The 23634-nt window shown below is 38.4% G+C and overlaps 3 protein-coding genes across 5 annotated transcripts in view; 2 read left to right on the forward strand and 1 right to left on the reverse strand.

Annotated features, from left to right (window-relative positions):
- The window catches only part of LOC115444368 (ATPase family AAA domain-containing protein 2), a 30153-nt gene extending 13317 nt beyond the window's left edge, over nt 1–16836 (reverse strand). For 2 of the 3 annotated variants that reach the window (XM_037437112.1, XM_037437111.1), the window contains exons 1-17: nt 16351–16836; nt 14170–14254; nt 14016–14097; nt 13461–13588; nt 9648–9820; nt 9267–9359; nt 8877–9055; nt 8462–8541; nt 6720–6848; nt 6060–6140; nt 5879–5975; nt 5186–5279; nt 4720–4998; nt 4374–4510; nt 3754–3965; nt 3066–3172; nt 2334–2500 (exon numbers count right to left, since the gene is read on the reverse strand). In XM_037437112.1, the coding sequence (XP_037293009.1) occupies nt 2334–2500; nt 3066–3172; nt 3754–3965; nt 4374–4510; nt 4720–4998; nt 5186–5279; nt 5879–5975; nt 6060–6140; nt 6720–6848; nt 8462–8541; nt 8877–9055; nt 9267–9359; nt 9648–9820; nt 13461–13588; nt 14016–14097; nt 14170–14254; nt 16351–16443 (2216 nt within the window). In that variant the 5' untranslated portion in view covers nt 16444–16836. The remainder of the gene's footprint in view (nt 1–2333; nt 2501–3065; nt 3173–3753; nt 3966–4373; nt 4511–4719; nt 4999–5185; nt 5280–5878; nt 5976–6059; nt 6141–6719; nt 6849–8461; nt 8542–8876; nt 9056–9266; nt 9360–9647; nt 9821–13460; nt 13589–14015; nt 14098–14169; nt 14255–16350) is intronic. The other variant, XM_037437113.1, reaches the window with a different exon arrangement.
- A 703-nt stretch (nt 16837–17539) lies between these two features.
- On the forward strand, nt 17540–18654 carry LOC115444389 (BLOC-1-related complex subunit 6). The gene has a single exon (XM_030170153.2). The coding sequence runs from the start codon at nt 17748–17750 to the stop codon at nt 18483–18485; it is 738 nt and encodes a 245-aa protein (XP_030026013.1). The 5' UTR covers nt 17540–17747; the 3' UTR covers nt 18486–18654.
- A 718-nt stretch (nt 18655–19372) lies between these two features.
- LOC115444398 (monocyte to macrophage differentiation factor) overlaps nt 19373–23634 on the forward strand; it is a 54872-nt gene continuing 50610 nt past the window's right edge. The window contains exon 1 of the mRNA XM_030170164.2: nt 19373–19717. Within this exon, the coding sequence (XP_030026024.1) occupies nt 19553–19717 (165 nt within the window). The 5' untranslated portion in view covers nt 19373–19552. The remainder of the gene's footprint in view (nt 19718–23634) is intronic.

Genomic DNA, 23634 nt, shown 5'->3' on the forward strand with positions numbered 1-23634 from the left:
CTGCGCGCCGAGCAGCGGCAGCGCACGCGCAGAGAGCGGCGCGCGGCGAGTGTGTAGTGTGTAGTGTGTAGTGTGTAGAGGAGTGGTGTCCTTACCGGTCGCCGAGCGCGTTGTGCAGCAGGTGCGCGGCGGCGGCGAGCTGCGCGCCGAGCAGCGGCAGCGCACGCGCAGAGAGCGGCGAGCGGCGAGTGTGTAGTGTGTAGTGTGTAGTGTGTAGAGGAGTGGTGTCCTTACCGGTCGCCGAGCGCGTTGTGCAGCAGGTGCGCGGCGGCGGCGAGCTGCGCGCCGAGCAGCGGCAGCGCACGCGCAGAGAGCGGCGCGCGGCGAGTGTGTAGTGTGTAGTGTGTAGTGTGTAGAGGAGTGGTGTCCTTACCGGTCGCCGAGCGCGTTGTGCAGCAGGTGCGCGGCGGCGGCGAGCTGCGCGCCGAGCAGCGGCAGCGCACGCGCAGAGATGAGGCGCTCGGCGAGTGTGTAGTGTGTAGTGTGTAGTGTGTAGAGGAGTGGTGTCCTTACCGGTCGCCGAGCGCGTTGTGCAGCAGGTGCGCGGCGGCGGCGAGCTGCGCGCCGAGCAGCGGCAGCGCACGCGCAGAGAGGCGGTGCGCGGCGAGGTGTGTAGTGTGTAGTGTGTAGTGTGTAGAGGAGTGGTGTCCTTACCGGTCGCCGAGCGCGTTGTGCAGCAGGTGCGCGGCGGCGGCGAGCTGCGCGCCGAGCAGCGGCAGCGCACGCGCAGAGAGTCGGCGCGCGGCGAGTGTGTAGTGTGTAGTGTGTAGTGTGTAGAGGAGTGGTGTCCTTACCGGTCGCCGAGCGCGTTGTGCAGCAGGTGCGCGGCGGCGGCGAGCTGCGCGCCGAGCAGCGGCAGCGCACGCGCAGAGAGGCGGCGCGCGGCGAGTGTGTAGTGTGTAGTGTGTAGTGTGTAGAGGAGTGGTGTCCTTACCGGTCGCCGAGCGCGTTGTGCAGCAGGTGCGCGGCGGCGGCGAGCTGCGCGCCGAGCAGCGGCAGCGCACGCGCAGAGAGCGGGGCGGCGGCGAGTGTGTTGTGTGTAGTGTGTAGTGTGTAGTGTGTAGAGGAGTGGTGTCCTTACCGGTCGCCGAGCGCGTTGTGCAGCAGGTGCGCGGCGGCGGCGAGCTTGCGCGCCGAGCAGCGGCAGCGCACGCGCAGAGAGAGGCGCGCGGCGAGTGTGTAGTGTGTAGTGTGTAGTGTGTAGAGGAGTGGTGTCCTTACCGGTCGCCGAGCGCGTTGTGCAGCAGGTGCGCGGCGGCGGCGAGCTGCGCGCCGAGCAGCGGCAGCGCACGCGCAGAGAAGGCGGCGCGCGGCGAGTGTGTAGTGTGTAGTGTGTAGTGTGTAGAGGAGTGGTGTCCTTACCGGTCGCCGAGCGCGTTGTGCAGCAGGTGCGCGGCGGCGGCGAGCTGCGCGCCGAGCAGCGGCAGCGCACGCGCAGAGAGGCGGCGGCCGAGTGTGTAGTGTGTAGTGTGTAGTGTGTAGAGGAGTGGTGTCCTTACCGGTCGCCGAGCGCGTTGTGCAGCAGGTGCGCGGCGGCGGCGAGCTGCGCGCCGAGCAGCGGCAGCGCACGCGCAGAGAGCGGCGCGCGGCTAGTGTGTAGTGTGTAGTGTGTAGTGTGTAGAGGAGTGGTGTCCTTACCGGTCGCCGAGCGCGTTGTGCAGCAGGTGCGCGGCGGCGGCGAGCTGCGCGCCGAGCAGCGGCAGCGCACGCGCAGAGAGCGGCGCGCGGCGAGTGTGTAGTGTGTAGTGTGTAGTGTGTAGAGGAGTGGTGTCCTTACCGGTCGCCGAGCGCGTTGTGCAGCAGGTGCGCGGCGGCGGCGAGCTGCGCGCCGAGCAGCGGCAGCGCACGCGCAGAGAGGCGGCGCGCGGCGAGTGTGTAGTGTGTAGTGTGTAGTGTGTAGAGGAGTGGTGTCCTTACCGGTCGCCGAGCGCGTTGTGCAGCAGGTGCGCGGCGGCGGCGAGCTGCGCGCCGAGCAGCGGCAGCGCACGCGCAGAGAGGCGGCGCGCGGCGAGTGTGTAGTGTGTAGTGTGTAGTGTGTAGAGGAGTGGTGTCCTTACCGGTCGCCGAGCGCGTTGTGCAGCAGGTGCGCGGCGGCGGCGAGCTGCGCGCCGAGCAGCGGCAGCGCACGCGCAGAGAGCGGCGCGCGGCGAGTGTGTAGTGTGTAGTGTGTAGTGTGTAGAGGAGTGGTGTCCTTACCGGTCGCCGAGCGCGTTGTGCAGCAGGTGCGCGGCGGCGGCGAGCTGCGCGCCGAGCAGCGGCAGCGCACGCGCAGAGAGCCGCGCGGCGAGTGTGTAGTGTGTAGTGTGTAGTGTGTAGAGGAGTGGTGTCCTTACCGGTCGCCGAGCGCGTTGTGCAGCAGGTGCGCGGCGGCGGCGAGCTGCGCGCCGAGCAGCGGCAGCGCACGCGCAGAGAGGCGGCGCGCGGCGAGGGGTCGGCAACGCGCGCCGGCCGCCACCACGCAGTGCATTGCCTCCACTAGGTCTTCCTTCGTCACCTCCACCTGCACAACACTATAATGTAATGACAGCAGAAAAAAATTAACTCCAAATTAAAAAAAAAATACTGATTCTATAGCAATTTTTTATATAACAGTCCGCCCCATATCCATCAAGGCTGCAGACTACGAAACGTCAGAAAAAAATAAAATAAAAAACAAAAAAATTGCTTAGTCGATGTTGCTTTCTCTCTCTGTTTTAAAATTAACGTTTTTGGTACAAGAAATTAATTTCATATATAACAACATGACGAGGTTTTCTATTCTCCGGTTCATGCTATATACACATAATTATACGTAATATTTTGTTTTGTAATTATAATGAAGCCATATAAAATAAATAATAAATTAAAATACCGGTCTTACATTCAAAGTAACCAATGCAATATGAAAGCCAGAACAAAAACTATGGCAAGACGGACAATTCTATAAATATTTTTAAGAGAACGAAAAGGTATGTCCTCTATACAAGTCAATCATATACAAAATATACATTAAAATAGATAACTAATAAGTAAGTTCCCAAATTAATTAATATATTGTTAACCCATCTCATAAATTAACTACTCACGTTTTTGGTATCGATAAGTAAGGCGTATTCGCTTTCATAAACTTGAGGGTACACTCTCCGCAGCGCCTTTAATACCGCCTCCGAACACAACGCTTTGAGATCAGAACCTGTGACAATAAAATTAGAATAAACAATGATATACCAAGTCAACCTCATCAATAATAATTTATCGGTTAATTCAAATGTCACAAAATTTATTATGTTTCATTTAAATATTATACCTATTTTCTATAACACCTGTATCAAATTAATAAATATTTCAACTTTTTTTTTACTTTTACCTGTGGTATCTATAGTCTATATTCACTAGTATTCTACTATTCTATTGGTGTATGTAATACCCATGTTTTAAGGTAGCATACTGTAAAGTGTATAGACCTGCAACATAATCAAATAATTGATCCGCCCGTATTCTCAGCGGCCTGTTTCTCAGTCTTCTCAACATGTAACAATAATTTAGTTCCTCTTCGTAGTTCTATAGCATATACCACTTGATAAAATACTACTATGCTGTCCGTCAACTACTGGTTTCGGCAGCCCTTAGAGAGCTACCTTAATAGACATAAAATAAAGTATACTTTGTTAATTCTTTTTTTAAGATGAGCTAAGTCTATTTTATTTATTTAATACCCATTTTATACAACACGCTGTATAAAGCGATAATTGGTAATGAAATGTATTTCCCTACCTCCATACCCTCCCGTGAGCTCCGCGATCTGGTCGATGGTGTCGTCGCTGGGGCGCGGGTCCCAGTGCTTGGTGTATATGTGCAGGATGTCCTTCCTGGCGGCGGTGCGCGGCGGCGCGAAGTGCAGCTCGCGGTCGAACCGGCCCGCGCGCCGCAGCGCCGGGTCCACCGCGTCCAGGCGGTTGGTGGCGCCTATTATCACCACTTCGCCTCTGGAATGCGAATATTATTTTAAATCTAGACCTTATGCTGCCGAATGAGTGGACAGAGATACAATGTAGGATTTATGATCCGTTTAGAAAGCGTGCAAGTTCATGGATGCAAGTATAATTTACCACAGATTTTTTTTGGTCATTTGCGGTGCTAAAAGGCCATCTGATTTACAGCTACATTATAATACTATACAAAATCTCACTCTCATTATAAGAGATAAAAGAGGTTCTATAAAAGTTGATAGATAATCGAAGTCAGAATACTATACGATCATAGACCTAGATATGTTAGTCTATGGACTAAATAAATTTTCTAATTATACCAATGAGGCCAAAAATACCACAGTTTGATAGATAAAAATTATTACTTCTGAGTGCTAAACATTTGATAAATTATACTAGCCTTACCTGTCACACAATCCATCCATCTCTGCAAGTAGCGTTCCCACAACACTTGTGTGTACTTGCTCCTGACGAACGCTCCGCACCGGCGCCAGCGCATCAATCTCGTCGAAAAATATTATGGACGGTTTCATCTTATTCGCCTGGAATTTTTTAATTCATTATATTGCAAATAATTTTATGACATTTTTTTCGTTTTGTATCAAAAGTGATGTTACCTTATTGTATACAAACACTGTACAATATATAAGGAAAATAAATATGTATATTGCATCTTCACAGTTTATTATATTTTTAACACACTGCACCTCCAACTAAGAGACTAATTATTTAATTGGCATTTAAAACTCACCTGTTGAAACAGCAACTTGAGATGCCTCTCGCTCTCTCCCACCCACTTCTTCAAACAATCCGCTCCTTTCCTCATGAAGAACGCCACCTTCCTCCCTCCAACCAAACTGCACTCATTGGCTAAAGCCCTCGCGAGTAGAGTCTTCCCCGTGCCGGGCGGTCCATGGAATAATACGCCTTTTGCCGGACGAGTTTTAAACTTTTGGAACAAGTCTGGATACATTAACGGGAATAACACCATTTCTCTAAGACATCTTATGTGTTCTTCTAAGCCGCCGACCTGAATTTTTTTAAATATAAACAGGTGTTGATGATTAAGTTGATTTCTAGCGCTGTAAGTGTTTTTTTTTTATTGTGTGTTTTATTTTTATTTTGTTTCAAATTGGTTGTGCCAGTGTTGTGCGAATTGCGAATAAATGTTTTTGTATTTGTGTATTTGTAACTTTGAAATGGTGTTCAATACATACCGAAGAGAACCTCACGCTGCGGTCGACTTCCACCGGTTGTATATCTCTCAGTGCCCTGTCTGTTTTCTTATCATCCATTGATTTTGACTTTTGTCTAAAAAAGAAAAGAATCATTTACAATTAGATCATGTTTCCACAGAACTTGTTGAACAATAAATAATTAAAAGTTACACTAATCGGAACATAGGATACTATTTCAACAAACTGATTGTTCAGGGTCATAGCATATTGAGAAATATATCTTTTTTTTTATGCAACCGAGTGACGAGACGCCTGTTAGTAAGCAGAAAGACTGCCTATAACAGTAGCAACACCATACAGAACTATGAATTACAAAGTATTGCATGGCATTCCCTTGCTTTCCTAACCTTGAGGGAAGGTATTATTATGTAAATGTAACAAATAGTATATATAGGTATAGTAAAGTATATATAGGTATACTTTACTATACCTATATATATATATATATTATAGTATAGTATATATAACAAGGAATTACTTAAGTATAGTAATTGATGTTGATTTTTTTTTATGTAGTTATGACAAAGCGATCCCACTTCACCCAATAAGCTGAGTGGAGTCAACATAGTGTCGACTGACGAAAGATGTACATTGTACAATGAACATCAATCATCATCGAAGTTGTTCATCCCTCGCCAGTCATCACAGTTTTGCCGGTCAGTTTGAACCCACCTGCCCTTAGTCTTGTTTTTCATAGAAACATTTAGGTCCTCTTCAGTATCAGAGCTTGAGGTGGTGCTACTGCTACTCGTACTTGACGGAGATTGGGCTGAAACAAGGAGTAATTCATCTTAGATAATTGACCTAAGACCAGGGGCATTTGCATCTCACATTTTTAAGAAGTTATTCTTACCTCTAATTGTCTTCCTGCGCAAGATATTCGGCTTTCGTTCTCTCAAACTGTACGGCTTCTTCCTGATTGTAAATGTTTTCGCTGAAAAGAAATTCGTCTTATAAGTTACACACATACTTCGTTTATTAATGAACACCATATAAGACTGGAATTTTGGATTTTTTTACCAAGTTTCGTTCTTGCGTTTCTGCAACATGTTTTTTGCGAAGCATGATTCCCAAGACAGAATTGACGTCACGCAAATGGTAATAAAAATATTCCACCACACCCTTAAAGTAAGTTCCCTAGACCCCACAATGAAGTAGGATGACCGCAGGTAGAGAAAGAAGAGTGGTAATATATATTAAACATTCTTTCCTCCAGTTTAATACAGACATAATCAAGATAGACGGGTCCTACAAGGTGGACGGACGACCTGGCTAAGGTCGCAGGAAGTCGCTGGATGCAGGCCGCTTCCAACAGGTCGACGTGGAGATCCTTGGGGGAAGCCTATGTTCAGCAGTGGACTTCCTGTGGCTGAGATGATGATGATGAATCAAGATAGGAGATAAACATCTAATCATATCATCAAAAATCTCCCTACAAGCGATATTCTATTCCACATGCCACCAGAGGCAGTAATTTTGTCTGCAAAAAAAAATTGGATCGAATTGCCATTACCTCTGCCCCGTGTTTCAGACTGTGCAATCTGTACGAAAGCGGGTTTCGGTTTGCGCGTGCGCTTCGACCGTCGCGGCTGTCGGCTCAGCGTCAGCTCGCTGCCGGACTCCGATGACGACGACTCCGACGCTAGGAAATCAGTGGAAATTGACTATTTGGCCTAACTGAAGGTAATTTGAATGTGCGTCAATTATGCTGCTGGAATTAATATGAAATAATAATGTAGCATACAAAGTTCCATTATTACATCGCCTCAGTGGTCTTATGGCACGATACTTTGGGTTAAGAAACATGAAATTCTGGATTTAAATTCCTTATTAAACCGTGTTATAAATAGCAATACACTGCCATTGGCTCCCGATCACGCAACTCGTGCGCTCCGCCAATCAGAGCGTGTACCTCGTCAGTAAAATGTGCGAGCAGTAAAAATCTCAGCAGAGAAAAATTGTCTGGGAATGAGAAAATAGCGCACGTAATAATATGACCGTTGCAACGTCTTGTAGATTTAGGCAAGTTAACAATTATAACCTTGTATAATTTAATTTTAATATAGTAAATTCCTCTGCAAAAGTTTCACATACTATACATATATTTTAAGTATAGTGTTCATATGCTGACAACCGTTTAGAGCGCATTAGACTCTGAACGGAGTCTTGAGTAAATGTAATTTATTTTAATCCTTGAACCCATAAATACTAACTGAATTCGCTCAAACTCTTGCATCAAAGACGCCTATCACATAGTTATTGAAACAACGTTATTAAATGGTTTAAGTTTTAAAGGAATGTCAATAATCGTTTAAAACCTTACTGACCCAAAATGTAGGATGGAACAATTAAATGTCATGACACTATAATTTAAAAGTAATTTAAACAAAATAACAAAAATCACATAATATACAAAAACAATTTTACAAACACATAACAAAAATTCAACAAATAATTTTTTAGCAAAACATCAAGAAATAGAATTGACAATTTCCTGTCATATGTTTAACCAATGTCAATAATTTAAAAAATAAAATGTGTTATCGTTATTTTATTTTAAAAAGTCCACAATCATAAAGTATAGTGTTCAGTAATGGATTGCGTCCATTTGCCGTAGTGGAGTGGAGCGGCGTACATATTTATATACTGCGTACACTGCATTTATTTATGCTTTTATAGACCGAACTCAGCCGTGAACACGATAAATAATGAGTCTTCTCAAAATTATTTCATAGCATATATAACATTATTATCTTATTCACCCGTAAAATACTATCATCGTCACTGAGACTTCGTTAAGGTTTTCCAAGATCTCGAGTATCGATAACTGTTCCGTTGTTTAAATAAACAATCCTAATCGCTTTCTTCAATCCATCGCGGTAATGGACCAATAAGAACAAAGTATTTTTTTTTACATGTTTACAAATAACATATTTTGATTGGTTTATACTCAGTATCGTGTCACAGAGTAAGAACGTTTCCACAACTTAATTTTCGAATCAATTTATTCGGGTGTTTGGAGACTGACTGAAAATAATTGTTTCCCTAACCAAAAAAAACATCAAGAAAAATGATGAAGTCATACTTTTGCTTAATTTAAACTTACTGAGTTAAAGTAAGTTAGTTGGGGGCTTTGGATGAATAACCTTCGTATAAAGGGTTTAACTATTTTATATTTAAAGCTAATATCGAAAGACCTAACCATTACTCTCACACACCGCTACTATATAACAATCAATAAAGCATTTAACATACCTGTTTCATTCTGGCTGTCGGGTTTCTTTGGTTTCCCTCTGGTGGTCCTGCGCTTGATCGATCTGGATGGAGCTTGATTGCTGCAATTAATTCGACATAAATTAGTGTAGAAAAGTAGTAATAATAAAAGTTTCTACAGCGTGATTGTCTAAAATTACCATATGAAATCGATTACTGAAATCGATTTTGCAGTGCATTTAAGTGCAATCGATTCGAAAATCCATTTTTAACTACAAAATCGATATTGCTCTCTGAAGTTGTTTTATTTATTTATTTGTACTTCATATACAAAAAAATGTACATAGGCGAACTTAATGCCGTAGGCATTCTCTCCCAGTCAACCTTAGGGTGGTGCGGAGATAATCATGGTAGGTGCATTAAAGAACTAAGAAGTTTTATTGTAATAACAGTATACCTTTCACTATCTGGTCCCGGCATCGGCATGTCCACGTCAGTCTTAACACCATCTTTATTATCCCTGTTTTCCGTGTTACCCTCTTCCCTATTTTCTGAACTATTTTTTTTATTATCTTCTCCGGACGGTTTCTTCTCTATTACGGTTTGGTTATTCTCATCTTCAGAATCTGAGTCATCCTAGAAGAAATATCTCTTTAAAATATTGTCAGAAGTTGCTTTTAAACCATCACTATCAATAGTAATCAATAATCAATATGCTGGTAATCTACATCCGATTTATGAAAGAAAGCAGATACCTGTTTAAAACCAGCAAATAACACGTAAAATAATCCTCATTATAGCTCTGCTGCTATAATCTCCATGAAAAATTGGACAGAGTAATACTCACATTGACCTTCTTACTGTTAAATCTTGCGGATGTTCGTCTCTGTCTCGACAGCTGCGTGTCCTCATCAGTGTTGGTCGGGGCGTGATTACGTGTCTGCAAACAAAACCTCGATAGTCAGATTAAAGTGTTCCTATTATTATATTGGCGATGGTAGTAATAAGTTATGTACATATCAAAAAAAATAATTAAATATCATTTTTGTTATGTGACTAAGTATACTGAAATTGCAGTTAATAGAAGGGGTAATGCATTTCTAATATTTAAAGGTGCATAGAAAAGTTAGATACCTATCTCATAAATCATCAAATCAATAAAAATCACAAAATTCTTCTAATAAATTTGGCCTGACAATTTTTTTTTTAATTTTTAGTTTCAGCATACCAATTTCTTGCTAGTGTCCCTGGCCTCGTCTCCAGATGTAAACTCGTCGGAGGAGCTCGACCCTGGGAACCCGTACAGGTCCGGGTAACCCTTCACTTTCAGCTCGTTCGTTATCCAGCTCTCGTTGAAGTTGTGGTGCAGCAGCTTGCGCTTGCGACAGCTGCGACGAACATCTACGATACACAGATAAAGTTAAATTGAATCCATAAACATTTACCAATTTTTTCAGTAGTTCTCTTTTAGACATGTGAACGTTTTTTTTTTATTGTTTTGTATGACAAGATAACCTTGGCATTCGTCTAATGGTAAGCGATACGTCCATAAACAGTAGAAACACAAACCAACACCTAAAATTACAAAGTATTGTTTGGCATTTCACTACGCGCGTCATCCTGAGACATGACATGTTAAGTCTTATTATGTCCAGTAGTCACAGTGGCTACAATGAACTACCCTCGTAGCTAAGCAACTAACTATCTATAGTATATATAGGTATACATTGGCGTATGTACAGTTGCAGTTGCCATGGAATTACAGAATAATATTTTACAAGTCACGGAATACATAGTTGATTTAATTTTCCTCAAACTAGTCAACCCAAAAACTAATTGCGATAACTATGGCCTACATACAGGTCATTTTCAACACAGTGCAAATAATGTTTATCGAATGGTTACCGGATATTTGCGGTTACATTAATATTATGGGTGGCTTGATTCCGCAGTCGGTAATATTAGATATAATTAAATAGCTATGTTGCTATTTGCATTTTTTATTACTTTGGCAACCTGGTACTGTCCATTCCGGGAAAAAGACCTAGAGGGAGACCAAAAACTACATGGGCAAATGTGTTGCAACGCGACATGGTTACATGCAATGTGTCCGACGACGACGTCATGAATAGGGCGAAGTGGAAGAAAATTGTGAAGAAGGCTGACCCCACCATCATGTGGGAAGATTAGTCAGGAAGAGAGAGAGAGTTGCTATTTGCATTTTTGTATTCTTTCGCACTAACGGTGTGATATATTCACTATTTTAACAGCCTTACTTATAAACTTGTTTTAGCGTTAAGAAGTGGTTAAGAATTGCTTAAATAGCTGTCAAAAACATCACCGGTTCCTAGTTTAAACCTTATTAAGAGGCAAGATGCCGGGTTTTGGCTTACAGCTGATCGAGTAACTGTGTTTTAACTAAGCATAGCTTTGCGAAATTTTTATAAGACTGATACCGTCTTATTACAAAACGAGGTTTAACTAAAAACTCTGGTTTAAACCTATGCAAAGTACGGTTTATATAAAAATGGTATTACAAAAAGCGGTTTAACGATAAACCATGGACTATTTGATAGTCTAATGCTAAACCTCGGCGACCCCAGGTTTGACGATGGTCTAAATCGGAAATGTCAAATCAAATTTCAAATCATTTGTCAGATTATCTCTTAAATTGGCGTCTGTTTCGTTGTCTTGTCTTATTTTTTTATCGAAAATGGATATTATCGTGGTAGATTCAGTCGATATTGAGGATATTGAAGCCGTTCAGCTACTGGAAACGCCACGCCGACTCAATAGACTCGACTCAGTACTCCAATTTTCAGATCTTTTTTTTTTCGATGATTCATCCCAATATTACAAAGAGTCAATTGTTCTATACAATAAGACACTGATAATAAATTTCAAAGCTATTTGCAATTGTCACCGCAATAGTTCTGTTTAATGTTATGGTTTCACATAACACGCGGGAACCTTACGTTTCGTAACACGCATTTTGATGTATTACCAGCTAATACAACATTACTCAAAACTTGAAACCTAAACAAAACTACAACTATTGTTGATCTTGTAGCAAAATAACCAAGTCTTAATATTTTTAATACTCCTAAACATTATTTAATCATTAACATTGTATGAAAACGTTTTCTTTTTTGGGTATATGGGACGTTGCGATTAAATGATGTCGTGTTGAACGAATGTTGTTTGTATTTGTCTGTGGTTTATATATAGGCCATGGTTCAAATGGCGGTACTAAGAAGTCTACGGTTTTTATGAGTTTTGTAATACGGACAAATTTAAACCGTGGTTTCCCAGATAAGCCTGGTTTTGTTAGTACTGGTTTAAGCTAAGGTTTATTTCGCTTTTTGTAATAAGACGGATAGTGTCTAAACAATGGAAGAGGGGTCCATCTTACTTTGTAAATCTACACTCCTTACGAACTCATAACACGTTTGGAATTTACCGTTATCTGCATAATACCAACAACCCCTCAGAACTTTGAATTACAACGTGATACATGACTCTCTACTGATCTCTTCAGCTCGAGATTCGTAAGTCATAATGGCCAGTATGGGCCGAGTAACTAAAGCTGGCACGTTCGTATTACTCCCAACAATACAATTGTACACAGTATGTTGAAAATATTTATAATTGAAAGGACAGATACAACTTTTTTTTTATTGCTTTGAATGACAAGACAAGCTTGCCATTAGCCTGATGGTAAGCAATACGCCCCTAAACAGTAGAGACACCAACCAACACCTTTAATTACAAAGTATTGTTTGGTATTTCACTGTGCTCGCCATCCTGAGACATGACATGTTAAGTCCTTATTATATCCAGTAGTTACACTGGCTGACACAACAGTGACTACACACTGTGCAAACAAAACATCATGGTATATTCTTTACTGTTTGCCATGACACCACCTTACGAATGTTATACGCGCCAGCTTTCGACAATCGCCATTTTAAGTCCTTCAAATTGGAAATACCTACAGCACCCAGCCATCTAACCTTTGTAAAGTTACGCATATCTTTATGGTCAGGCGGATTAAACTTGTACTGCTGAGGGGTAATCATCTCTCAGCAGTCGACATTGTATTGGACCCTACTCCACTTACCATCAGGTGGAGTGGGATCATTTTGCTGTGTGCATATAAAAAAAAGCATGTACTACTACAACACAATATCGGGTATGTTTAGACTTTAAACTGGACATTCGCGTGCGATTTCTTCACGCATTCACCGCGGATACGTGACAACTATGACACAAATGCAGTTGTTTTCTCAACTAATTACTGTAATCAATATCCACTGGTATGCTTTACAATAAATGCGTTATTTGATGTTTTTTTGCTTTATTATTTTTACAACGCCGCCGAAACTGTTGTTTGCGTCGCGTCTTGTATTATCACACAAAAAACTATGTGCATTTGACACTTAGCTGGCTAGCTCACATAATGCTAACTCAGTATCGTGAATGGTAATGTATGAGATTAAACAGTAGTAAACAACGAATGTCGGTCATCGTTTATCTCATAATGCTAGCAGATTCATTAGCTATATAATACCGTACTTGCTGTCCGCCTCGGCGGCATAGTTGTATAACATGCGCGGTACGACACGCTCCGAGATCCCGAGTTCGAATCCCGGGTCGGACAGTGATATTGGGTTTTCTGCTCCATATCAACCTGGAGTATGGAGTATGTGTCCGATATGGCGATAGGCTCGCCACCATTATCGGAAGGAATACTCACGGCGAAAAGATCACGTAGTGCACCCACTAGGTGATCGTCTGCTTTAGGGCTAAACCACGAAGTTGCCAGCCGAGCGGCACCGTGAGCGGTTTTGTGTCAGCAGCGAAGAGTGAGTGAGATAGATATACGGGGGAACAGATTGGATGCTCAGAGCATTATAAGCAGAGCCGCTATGCAGCGCCCCGCCCTGCTCACCACTTGGCCAGTTTTCGTGGCTTGGCCCTAAAAGGTAACAGGCGGGAGTGTATGTGTGCTAATAACTTCACTATATAAAGCATTACTCACTGTCCTGTATCGGTTTGTCTTCACTGTCTTCCACGTAGTTCTTCCTAGGGCCGCGGCTCCGGCGAATCCGCATGCATTTGTTAGTAGAGTCATTGTCGTCCGCAAAGAACACTCGCACTTGACGCGATCTGAAAGGAATCAACTCGTCTTTATTACAAATGCAATGTAAGCAATGGGTTAGATAATCAGGTTTATTGAAATTAGTTAAAAATTGGAAAAATTCTGTAATAAGCCAAATATTACATATATTTTCAAGCATTAAATATATTTCGTTTTATCAATCCAACACAAAAATTAACCAACCAAATCAAAGATATTTTGACCTGTTACAAATGACTTATTTTAATTAGTTTATTCTCTGGATCGAATCGAAGATTAAGATTCAAAGCGTTTCTTGAAAACGGCTTTAAACTACTAGTTGGCAGTTTTTGTAAATTTTAAATGTTAGTTAAGTACTAAATGGGAAATGCAAGGCTAAAAATCTATTAAGCTAGCCAAGTATGACTTAAACAAGACCCTGAGAACACAAAAATGTATCTAAAATATCTCACTTACCTCCTCGAATATTTTTCTGGTTCGGTATCACTCTCTGGGAACACAAGTCTAGGCATTTTAATAGCCCGTCGCCTGCGGCTGTCTGTACAAACAATTTATACAAATATTAATTTATTTTAACACATTAACAACACAACTTGCAGACAATACATACATTTCTTCGGCCACCTTTCGATTTTCCTTTTCCTCTCGACTTTATATTGACTGCTTCGTAATTCGCGTTGCGACCAATTCGACCCCTGAATTAACAATATTTTTACATTATCGCTCATTATCTTTTAATAGATGAATTTATTTCTTAGCTAATAAAAAAAATACTTTTATTCTCTATGTATACGAAAATTTAAATTTGAAATTTTTTTATTAGATAAAATATAATTTTTATTGTATAATAAAGTGGTCTTGTAAAGAATTGAAAATACAAACTTAAAAACTACGTTCTTTAAACATACTAACACATGCATTGTACTTTTCAAATCAAATGTAGACTAACCACATTCATCCCATGCTGAATGATTCATATATATCACATATTCCTAAATATTATTGGGACATTCAATTGTAAGCACATGCTAAGAATATGCCTTAAAAGCCAGTTATAATATATTGCTCATGCTGTTGTATCATATTTATAGTTTGTAAACATAATAAATGCTATAAGTTTTATTTATTTCTTATTATGGGATGATTTTTATTTTAGATCTAACTCAAAGAATAAAATGATCAAAGTAAATCATATTTAGTAAGCATGCTAAAAATCATACTGATTGTCTTTTTTTTGCAAATGATCAAAAAATTTTAATTGGGACCATTTATTAAAATCAGTGATAACTAAAACAAACAAAATCTAACAGATTTTTTTTAATAGTTTATAATTTTATATTGTTAATAAAACCATACTGTCAACTTACTACTAACTACTGTACTAACTTCTAAATAAGACAAAAATATATTGACTTTATTATTGTGATATCTTCTAGCACATTGTTGCTGCCTTTACAAAAATGAAACAAACATGAACACATTATTTTCCTTATTCCCATTGTCAAGGTGACAAAAAATTATTAATAAAAATAGACTTTATTTCATGCTCATTAAACACACTCTCAAAGGGCGTAATTGTAAAAAAGAGTATAATTGTTAAATGTAGTTAGATATTGTAACTAGGACTTTTTGGACGACAAACACCTCAGTCGGTACCTTAAAGGGTGCAGTTTTCCAAAAGTTTTGTTCAAAATTTAAGTATGAAAAACTGTGATAAAATCCTAAAACTATTTTGATCTCAAGGGCTGTCGGTAGCTGCTTATCGATTGACAATCAATTCATGGATTAAAAACTTAATAAATGACATTAAATCCTGAGAAAAAATATAACATCCGATTGATTTTGTTGTATGTAACTCGCAATGCAATTATTCTTATGATAACTGTTCCTACCAAAGAGTATTTACATATTGATTTGAGAATTTTGAAGTTCAGCCAATATACTATTAACTAAAGAGCCCCACCCACATCAGCAACAATTATTCATACTAGCCTACTCCATAATATCTTCTAAACAGTGAAGTATGTTTAGTCATGTCTACATATAGGAACAGCTTACAAGTTCAGATGCAAGTGTTAAAGTTCAGAATCTAACAATTCTATTATGTACAGTAAGATGAATGCTTCAACTATTTTTATTCTGGGAACATACTTTTATATGGGCGGTGCCAGGCAAACCTACTCATCATGATAATGTATTTGAAAACTTAACATTTTTAATTCAAGATGAATTGTGTAATATTAGGTGTTTCCTTCTGTTTTCAGAACAGAATTAAATTAATATGTTATTGCATAACAATTTCAAATACATCTTCAAACATCAGACCTCCATTTTGTTTACCATATCCAAGTATAAAACTGGAATTTATGTTTCTGTTTTGAAATATAAACTTCATCTTATTTTTCTTTAAAATCTCCTTATTTTAATGACTAATGGTTAATAAAATAGACCAAGTACTTTCTAGAAATAAAATATTCTAGCAAAGGCATTGAAATAACAAAATATAACCACTGAATTGGCAGCAATAGTGACACATGTACAATTTTCACAAAGAACATTCCATCTATTTAAAGGCAGCCTGTATCCCTCAAGGAACACATTACAAATAAGTTATCAATAAAAGGCATCATCGCTCGTCATAATAATCACATTCTTACACTAAAAAGCTCATGCTATAATCGCAGGAAACTCCAAAATAATAGGTACAGGAAGTTGGCTCAAAACCATTTCAACAGAAGCACAAGTGTGGAGAATTCACAATATGCACGTAATATGTTTTAGTGGGTGTCACCTTCTCATCAGAGACGCTGCCCCCGTCGTTTACAGTGTAATTCTCATCGTCAACCTCCCCGTTCTCTCCATTACTACGACGGGTTTTCACCATTGCAGTATTCGTATCGTATTTCTACATATGACACGGCAAATCCGTTATGTAATAACCTTACAACGTTACAAACACTATAAGCTCATGAAACATCAACAAACACAATAGTTTTACATTTAGATTAGCGTATAAAACGACAAAGGACGAACGTTATCGGCCGCACATGTCCATCCGTAGCGCCATGTTAACGCACAATGTACTTGTGTTCTCAACTACTTCTTGAAACAACAAACTCACCAATCGCAAGCTAAGTTTTCTTATAAACACTTTTATTTATAAAATATAGGTAAATTAGACCAACTATCAACTGATCAATCGATAAATTCGAAGAAATTCAGATGAAAATTACAAATCACGGTGTTTTTATTGACAACTGTCAAAAATTCCCGCAATTTTGACATTTTTCAGATACAAAAGGTGTATTGACCATTGACTACAATCATGATCGATGATAGTATTTTTCGTGAACTTACCTATTCTAACTCAGAAAATAGCCAGTTTCTATCTTTTTCAAGCATTCACATGAAAATTAGAAATTGAAAGAATAAAACAATTTCATAAAATACATTGAATTATTTTTTATGCCCGTACACACGATTGTACGACTCGTAGGGTCGTATCATTCTGAAAGAAATAGTACAAATATTTTAATCTCTTTTGGGACTTCCACTTCTGTAAATAAATAAGAGATAATAATATTAGTATAATTATTAGCAACTTGAGTGAAATATTTAGATATGCATAATAAAAATATAAATTCATTAATATGATCTAGAAATGGCGATGTTCATTACCGCAAACAAAAACATATATAATTTTAAATATAATTACTATATAGAAGGTGCGACATACATGTATTTACACCGGTTCGTATCTTTATGAACGCAACATAAATAAATTTTAAATATTTTTGTCTGTTTTGCTTACTTTTATATACATTCCAAGGATCTACTTATTTACATGCAACGATTCACTTGAGAATTTTAAAATGAGAAGAATCAAAAAAGAATTATAGATCGATATGTTTGAATCATTTCATATCTCAAATCATGACGTAGGGCATCTTTACTTGCCAGATTTCAGCTGCCAATTGTCATCAAAGTTGACATTCCATATAATATATTATTGTCATTTGTCATAAAATAAATGTTTACTTATTTGTAAAATTTACAACTGTATATCAGATAAACAAATGAGGTCGTGTTTATTTCGGCAAGCTACAGATTATGCAATTTGAAAATTATAAAACATAAGTAACAAAAATAATACGTAAGAAATACGATCTTAACTTTGTATAATTCAAAATGTCTGAAAATCAAGACCCGCCAATGTCTCCATCAGAAGATAAAGACATAAACAGCGCTACAAATAAACAAGACATTGACATGGATGAAGAAATATCGGCGCGAATGACTGCTTCCTACAGCGAAATATCCTTTCATTCCGATCCTGGCCAATCGGGGGATCCAGATAAAACCATCACACCATCTCGACCTTACGACCTACCATCAGAGAATCGTAAACAGGATAAATTCCCTCTAGATTTGGACGGACACGTACGCTACGAGGGCGACATGACACACTATGTAGCTGATGACTTAGAGTTCAAAATTAAACTGTCTAGTCCAATAGCGAAAAGGGGAGAGACTCCAGTGTTTGGTAGTTCGAGTGCCTCGCGCTCCAGCACGCCTTCAGGGAAACTGTACAGACAAATACTAGCACCGCAGATTGGTCAAATTGATATAACAGTTTTGCATGATCTTGAATATGAAGCCCAAAAGATAGCACAGTCAGTTGATAACCTTATAGAGAATTTGTCGAGTATATTGCATTCTAACTCATCTCTTACTGCAGAGAATATGGAAGTTTATAAAGATGCCGTTGGGAAGACTTGTGATGCGATGGATAATAATATAAAGAGTATGTACACTATCCTGGCAAAGGGTGAAGAGGTGTCTCAAGCCATGATCCCGGTACAAGCACAGGCAGCGAGGATAGCAGAGATAAAACGGCTTTTACAGTTGTTTGAGAGCAATTTCTAGTCAATTAAATGATGTTTCCATATTTATTTAGCCTGTTAGCCTTAGCTGTATAAGTGATTCTTGATGTGAAATAAATAATTTGTATCATTAAGCATAATAGCAAAGATATAAAATATTGTAATTTGATAATATGCACAAATCCTTGAAGAATATTGGTTGTAGTATGTCTCAGACATGTATAAGACTAATCACTGTTCATGATCACTTACATATAAGTAGAAAAATTATGTATTTATGTATTTCTTTATGCTATAATAATTTGCTGATATAATAAAAGCATTAAATCATTTTTTTCACAAACATATTGATTTTATTTGTTATATTATATATTTGTAATAACAAAACCTTGAATGGAACCTCGGAATCTTTATGTTTCCAGTCAGTTGATAATAAGTATAGAATTTGAAATAATCTTTAATACCTGTTAGTTACTATTAATTATTTTAGTGAACTAGATTTTAGTACCAATATATCTATTTAACGGTAAAACCTATATCAATAGTTTAGTACTTCAAGTCAAGCAAATAAAATGAGTCCTTTTAATGTGAAAAATATGACCATAGGTGGCTTATAGGCATGTCTTTTGCCTCAAATTAGGGGAACTTTGCGAAAAGCTCGCTGAACATTGTTGGCACCACTGGTGAATAGTGTACAAATGCATTATTTATACTGAGTTTACTCGATGATCTATGTGTGTTTTGTTTTGATATTATTTTAGTCGAAGAAAGTAGTGTAGAAAAAAAATAAGAACTCTTCACAAAAAATTTAATAATCTGTGTAGAAAATATATAATTTGAGAATATAATTAATAATCTGTGTTACTAATATCATTCAACTATTCATTCCCATTCGCAACTCTGTTGACGTTTCATTGACACTTGTTGTCATTCTGTCAAATCGCATCGACCGAGGTGGTTGTAGGCTAGGCCGAGCGCAAAATGTATATGAAAACGGAAAATGTAAATTGAATTACTAACATGAGTATTAACATCGTTATAAGATTAAGCGTACTGTTGTTGGTCTCATGACCATTTAACATATAGCTCCCATACAGATAAAACGTGCAAATGGGTGACGTAGTAAGCTTGTTTTCTGTGATAATAATGAAATTTAAATCTAAGTTCAATGAAAGTAAGATTTATTTCCACTGTGATCTTCCCTGGGAGAGACTTAAGAGCGTTAAGTGGATGAATGAACGGGCTACTTCCAACAAGGCTTACGTTCCGACCACGGTAAGTCGTTTATTTTATATCTGTTTGCTGTATTTGTAAATTGTTACTAACATAAACATTTTATTTCTATTTTAGTTTATTTATATTTCATTAAGTGCATTATCCTAGTGTTAAACCTACGTCTAGTTTAAAAGCTGTTTAAACTTGTTTGATTTTCTTAGGAATATATTTTATAAAAGCACAATTACCCACAATACCAGGATCTATCCTAACTAGAAACTGATACTTGTAGGTTTATAAGAAAAGGCAGTGATTTGATTTGTTTATAATAATATTGTCTCACAAATTTGTAGAAAATAAAATTCATTTTAAAATTTATGTTTAAGGCTTATGAGCCTTAATGTGATTATTGAATATCTTTTAAAAAAAAGTTCAGAAAAATAAGTTGAACAGAGTTTGCGAATTTCAAGAAACTCTGTATCCCCAAATAAAGTTTTTCCAATGCAAACTTTATCCTGCTAAGAGCATTCTAAAGTACATTTTACAGGAGTTTTTAAAACTATTTGTTGTTAATACTTCATTTACATCTTTTTGTTTTTCAAGCAGCGCTAAAACAAATGATTTACAATATGTTACATACATACAAGTTATGAATTTCTTTTTGTTGCACAATCTTATCCTCATAATTAAAGGCTATAAGTCCACTACTGGCTACTAAACTGAAATTGATAGAATGAAAAAATATATGCTAGAGAAATCATATTACTTTGAATGCAGGTAACTTTAAAGGCAACTTGCCCTTATTCTTCCTGTGGAAAAGAATATGAGGCATATTATGCTCAAAAACTCATATTAAAAAGTGACAGTTAAAGTAATTGAAATAAGTTACCTGTGATGTTATTGAGTATTGTTGATTAAATTTCATAAGTGCAATTTTGTATAACTTTTAAAGGATGATGTCAAGCTACTAAACTACTAAATTAGGTACTAAATTAATTATTATTTAATTATCCCCTTTATATTATTTTAAAATAAATTAGGAGATAATATGGAAAAGACATTGGGACAATTTTTTTGTAATAACTAATTATCTCTACTGTATAATTTTAATGAATATCCATTATGTAAATAATCCATTAATTGTTCAAATTGTGTATACAAATTGTAATCTTTCATTATAAATAACAATAATCAACAAAATAAAAAAGCTTCATGATTAAGTTAATATCTGTTTCTAAACTTGCAACACCTAAATTCTATTTTGTCAAATTTCAAAAGTTTAAATGATCAACAGCCAGGTATTCGTAATTATAAAAAAAACGTCAATTTAAAATACTAATACAAATAAATAAAAAACAACAACAAAGAACGCAAATAATGCACAAACATATAGTTTTTTGTTTATTTACACCCGCGTTAGCATAACATTCGAAAAGATTGACGCGACCCTGTCCTACTTTAAGAATAACATTCCGTACATACTTATGCATAAATACGCAATATCAGTTTGTGGGTCACATAACATTTGAAACTTGTGTAGTTCTTGTCAAGTTAGGCAGTGCCTATATTTTTAGCCGCTCTGTACTTACCCCTCCCGAAATCAGTACCATAATTAGGGCAGTCACAGCGACGGCGCGGGTACAGACCTTGGAGGAACGCAAAAATGACCAGATCAGGGCGAAGTTTTAGGTTATGGGATATAGTTACGGCACTACCCTCCATCTACGCCAAGACAGCTAGCTACTGGTGAATGTCTGAAACAGTCGTGAAGGGTGACATTTTCCAAAAGGGAACCCGACATAACTAGAATTAGATACTACTAGTAGGCATAAATGCGGTTTGCAAATCAATCCATTAAAGATTAGATTTACATAAGTTACGAAAGGAAAGCCTGCAGGAATCGGGGTATATGGACCCTTCGCCATAGACCAGTGGGTCTAAAAGTGTAATCTGTAATTAGTGTCAACTCATACCTACCAATCGTGATTATCTTCAGACGGAAAAAAATTGGGGTTAGCAAATAAATCCTGTTGAATGGTATAAATAGATATAAATGTCGCTGTTACGAACCGGCCCCATTTTTATTTACTGGTATTTTGAAAATAATGTTTATAAACTATAATAATATAATCGTAGGGATTGCGAAGAATATAAGAAACACATTATTATTAAATATTACTAGAGTTAAATACATTTTTAAATTTGATTGTCTTGGTGCGTAGTTGTATTGCGTACGCGATACACCGCTCTGAGGTTATGGGTTGGAATCCAGGGTTACTAAGTCATATGAGGATTTTCTACTCTGTGACAGAAATTTATGCCCTATATGGCGATAGACCCATCACATCATACGACGGAATATTCAGGCGAAACGAAGTACCGAAGTTGCACCTTTGCCTACCCCGTCGGGGATAAAGGCGTGATGTGTGTGTTTAAATTTAGATTTACATTGAAAAAGGGGTACCGATTGTGTTAGTTACATTGATTAAGCAATTAAGTCTCAAAAATATTTTTAAACTCCCTTGATTGCCCTTGTGGAGCTAAATGCGTTTGCGACGGAGTTTTATGCTAAAATGAGTGGACGAAATATACCTATATTATGTTCCCGAACATCGCATCTGTTGCTACAATAAAATAATGTCCATTAGCGAACGACATTACTTACAATTCTCTTTATTTAACCTAGACATTTTTTGTTACAGCAACACTTTTTTCAGTGTTTTCTGACCAACAATAGTTCAGTAGTTAGGTATATTATTTGCCATATTTTAGATATATAAGTAAGTTGTTTTGTAAAGACGTATCCGTCTTTCTCTTCCTAAGCCCTAAGCGGACAGTTTGCCCATAATGTTCCGAACTACTAACTGAGAAGCTTCAGAATCTTTATGATTTACAAATAACCGCCGCGAGGCCCCAGTCGAAACCAAAAAAAAAACGACGTGGTGCCCCGGGCGACGGAAATAAGGTCCCCGCTTTTAATAGTTTCGTCGGTAAGATCGTATAAAATGGTCCTTCTAGGCACCGCTCGATGCCTCGAGCCTTGCCTGGTTCGCCTCCACCTAAGGCGCTTCTGATGATTTGTATTCGAAAAAATAGGAACAGTTTGGTATTAAGTAATTATAATTATAAAAGCGAGCATTTAAAAAATGGAATCTTTAATTCGTTCATCCTACACGGTGGCTTCAATTCACTGTTCCCCGAGCACACCTATTCATATAATGTAGAACAACTCTGTATTCATTTTATAAGCAAAATAAATTAGGGAAGTCTGACTATTTCGTGTGAAATTTAATTCATATGGCCTTTTTTTGTATATTGCACTAGCTTTTGCCCGCGGCTCCGCCCGCGTTATAAAGTTTTTCAGGCTAAAGTTTTCCGTTATAAAAGTAGTAGTTTCCCGGGAGCCTCTCAAACTGTCTCCATACCAAATTTCATCTTAATACGTTGGGTAGTTTTTGAGTTTAACACGTTCAGGCAGACAGATGCAGCGGGGAACTTTGTTTTATAATATATTTTTTAGAACTTTTTAAGAGGAATAATCCCGTCATACATCATTGTTGCATAACTTTAATCGTTTACGCAGCGCACACAACGGAAGCTCTCAAAACTAATAATTTTTCCCCGTTTTTGCAACATGTTTCATTACTGCTCCGCTCCGATTGGTCATAGCGTGATGATATATAGCCTATAGCACTCCAGGAACAAAGGGCTATCCAACACAAAAAGATTTTTTCAGTTCAAACACGGTAGTTCCTGAGATTAGCCATTACTGCTCCGCTCCTATTAGTCATAGCGTGATGATATATAGCCTATAGCACTCCAGGAACAAAGTGCTATCCAACACAAAAATATTTTTTCAGTTCGATCTGATAGTTCCTGAGATTAGCCATTACTGCTCCGCTCCTATTGGTCATAGCGTGATGATATATACCCCATAGTACTCCACGAACAAAGAACTATCCAACACAAAAATATTT

Source organism: Manduca sexta, chromosome 10, assembly GCF_014839805.1.
Source record: "Manduca sexta isolate Smith_Timp_Sample1 chromosome 10, JHU_Msex_v1.0, whole genome shotgun sequence".
Lineage (NCBI taxonomy): Eukaryota > Metazoa > Arthropoda > Insecta > Lepidoptera > Sphingidae > Manduca > Manduca sexta.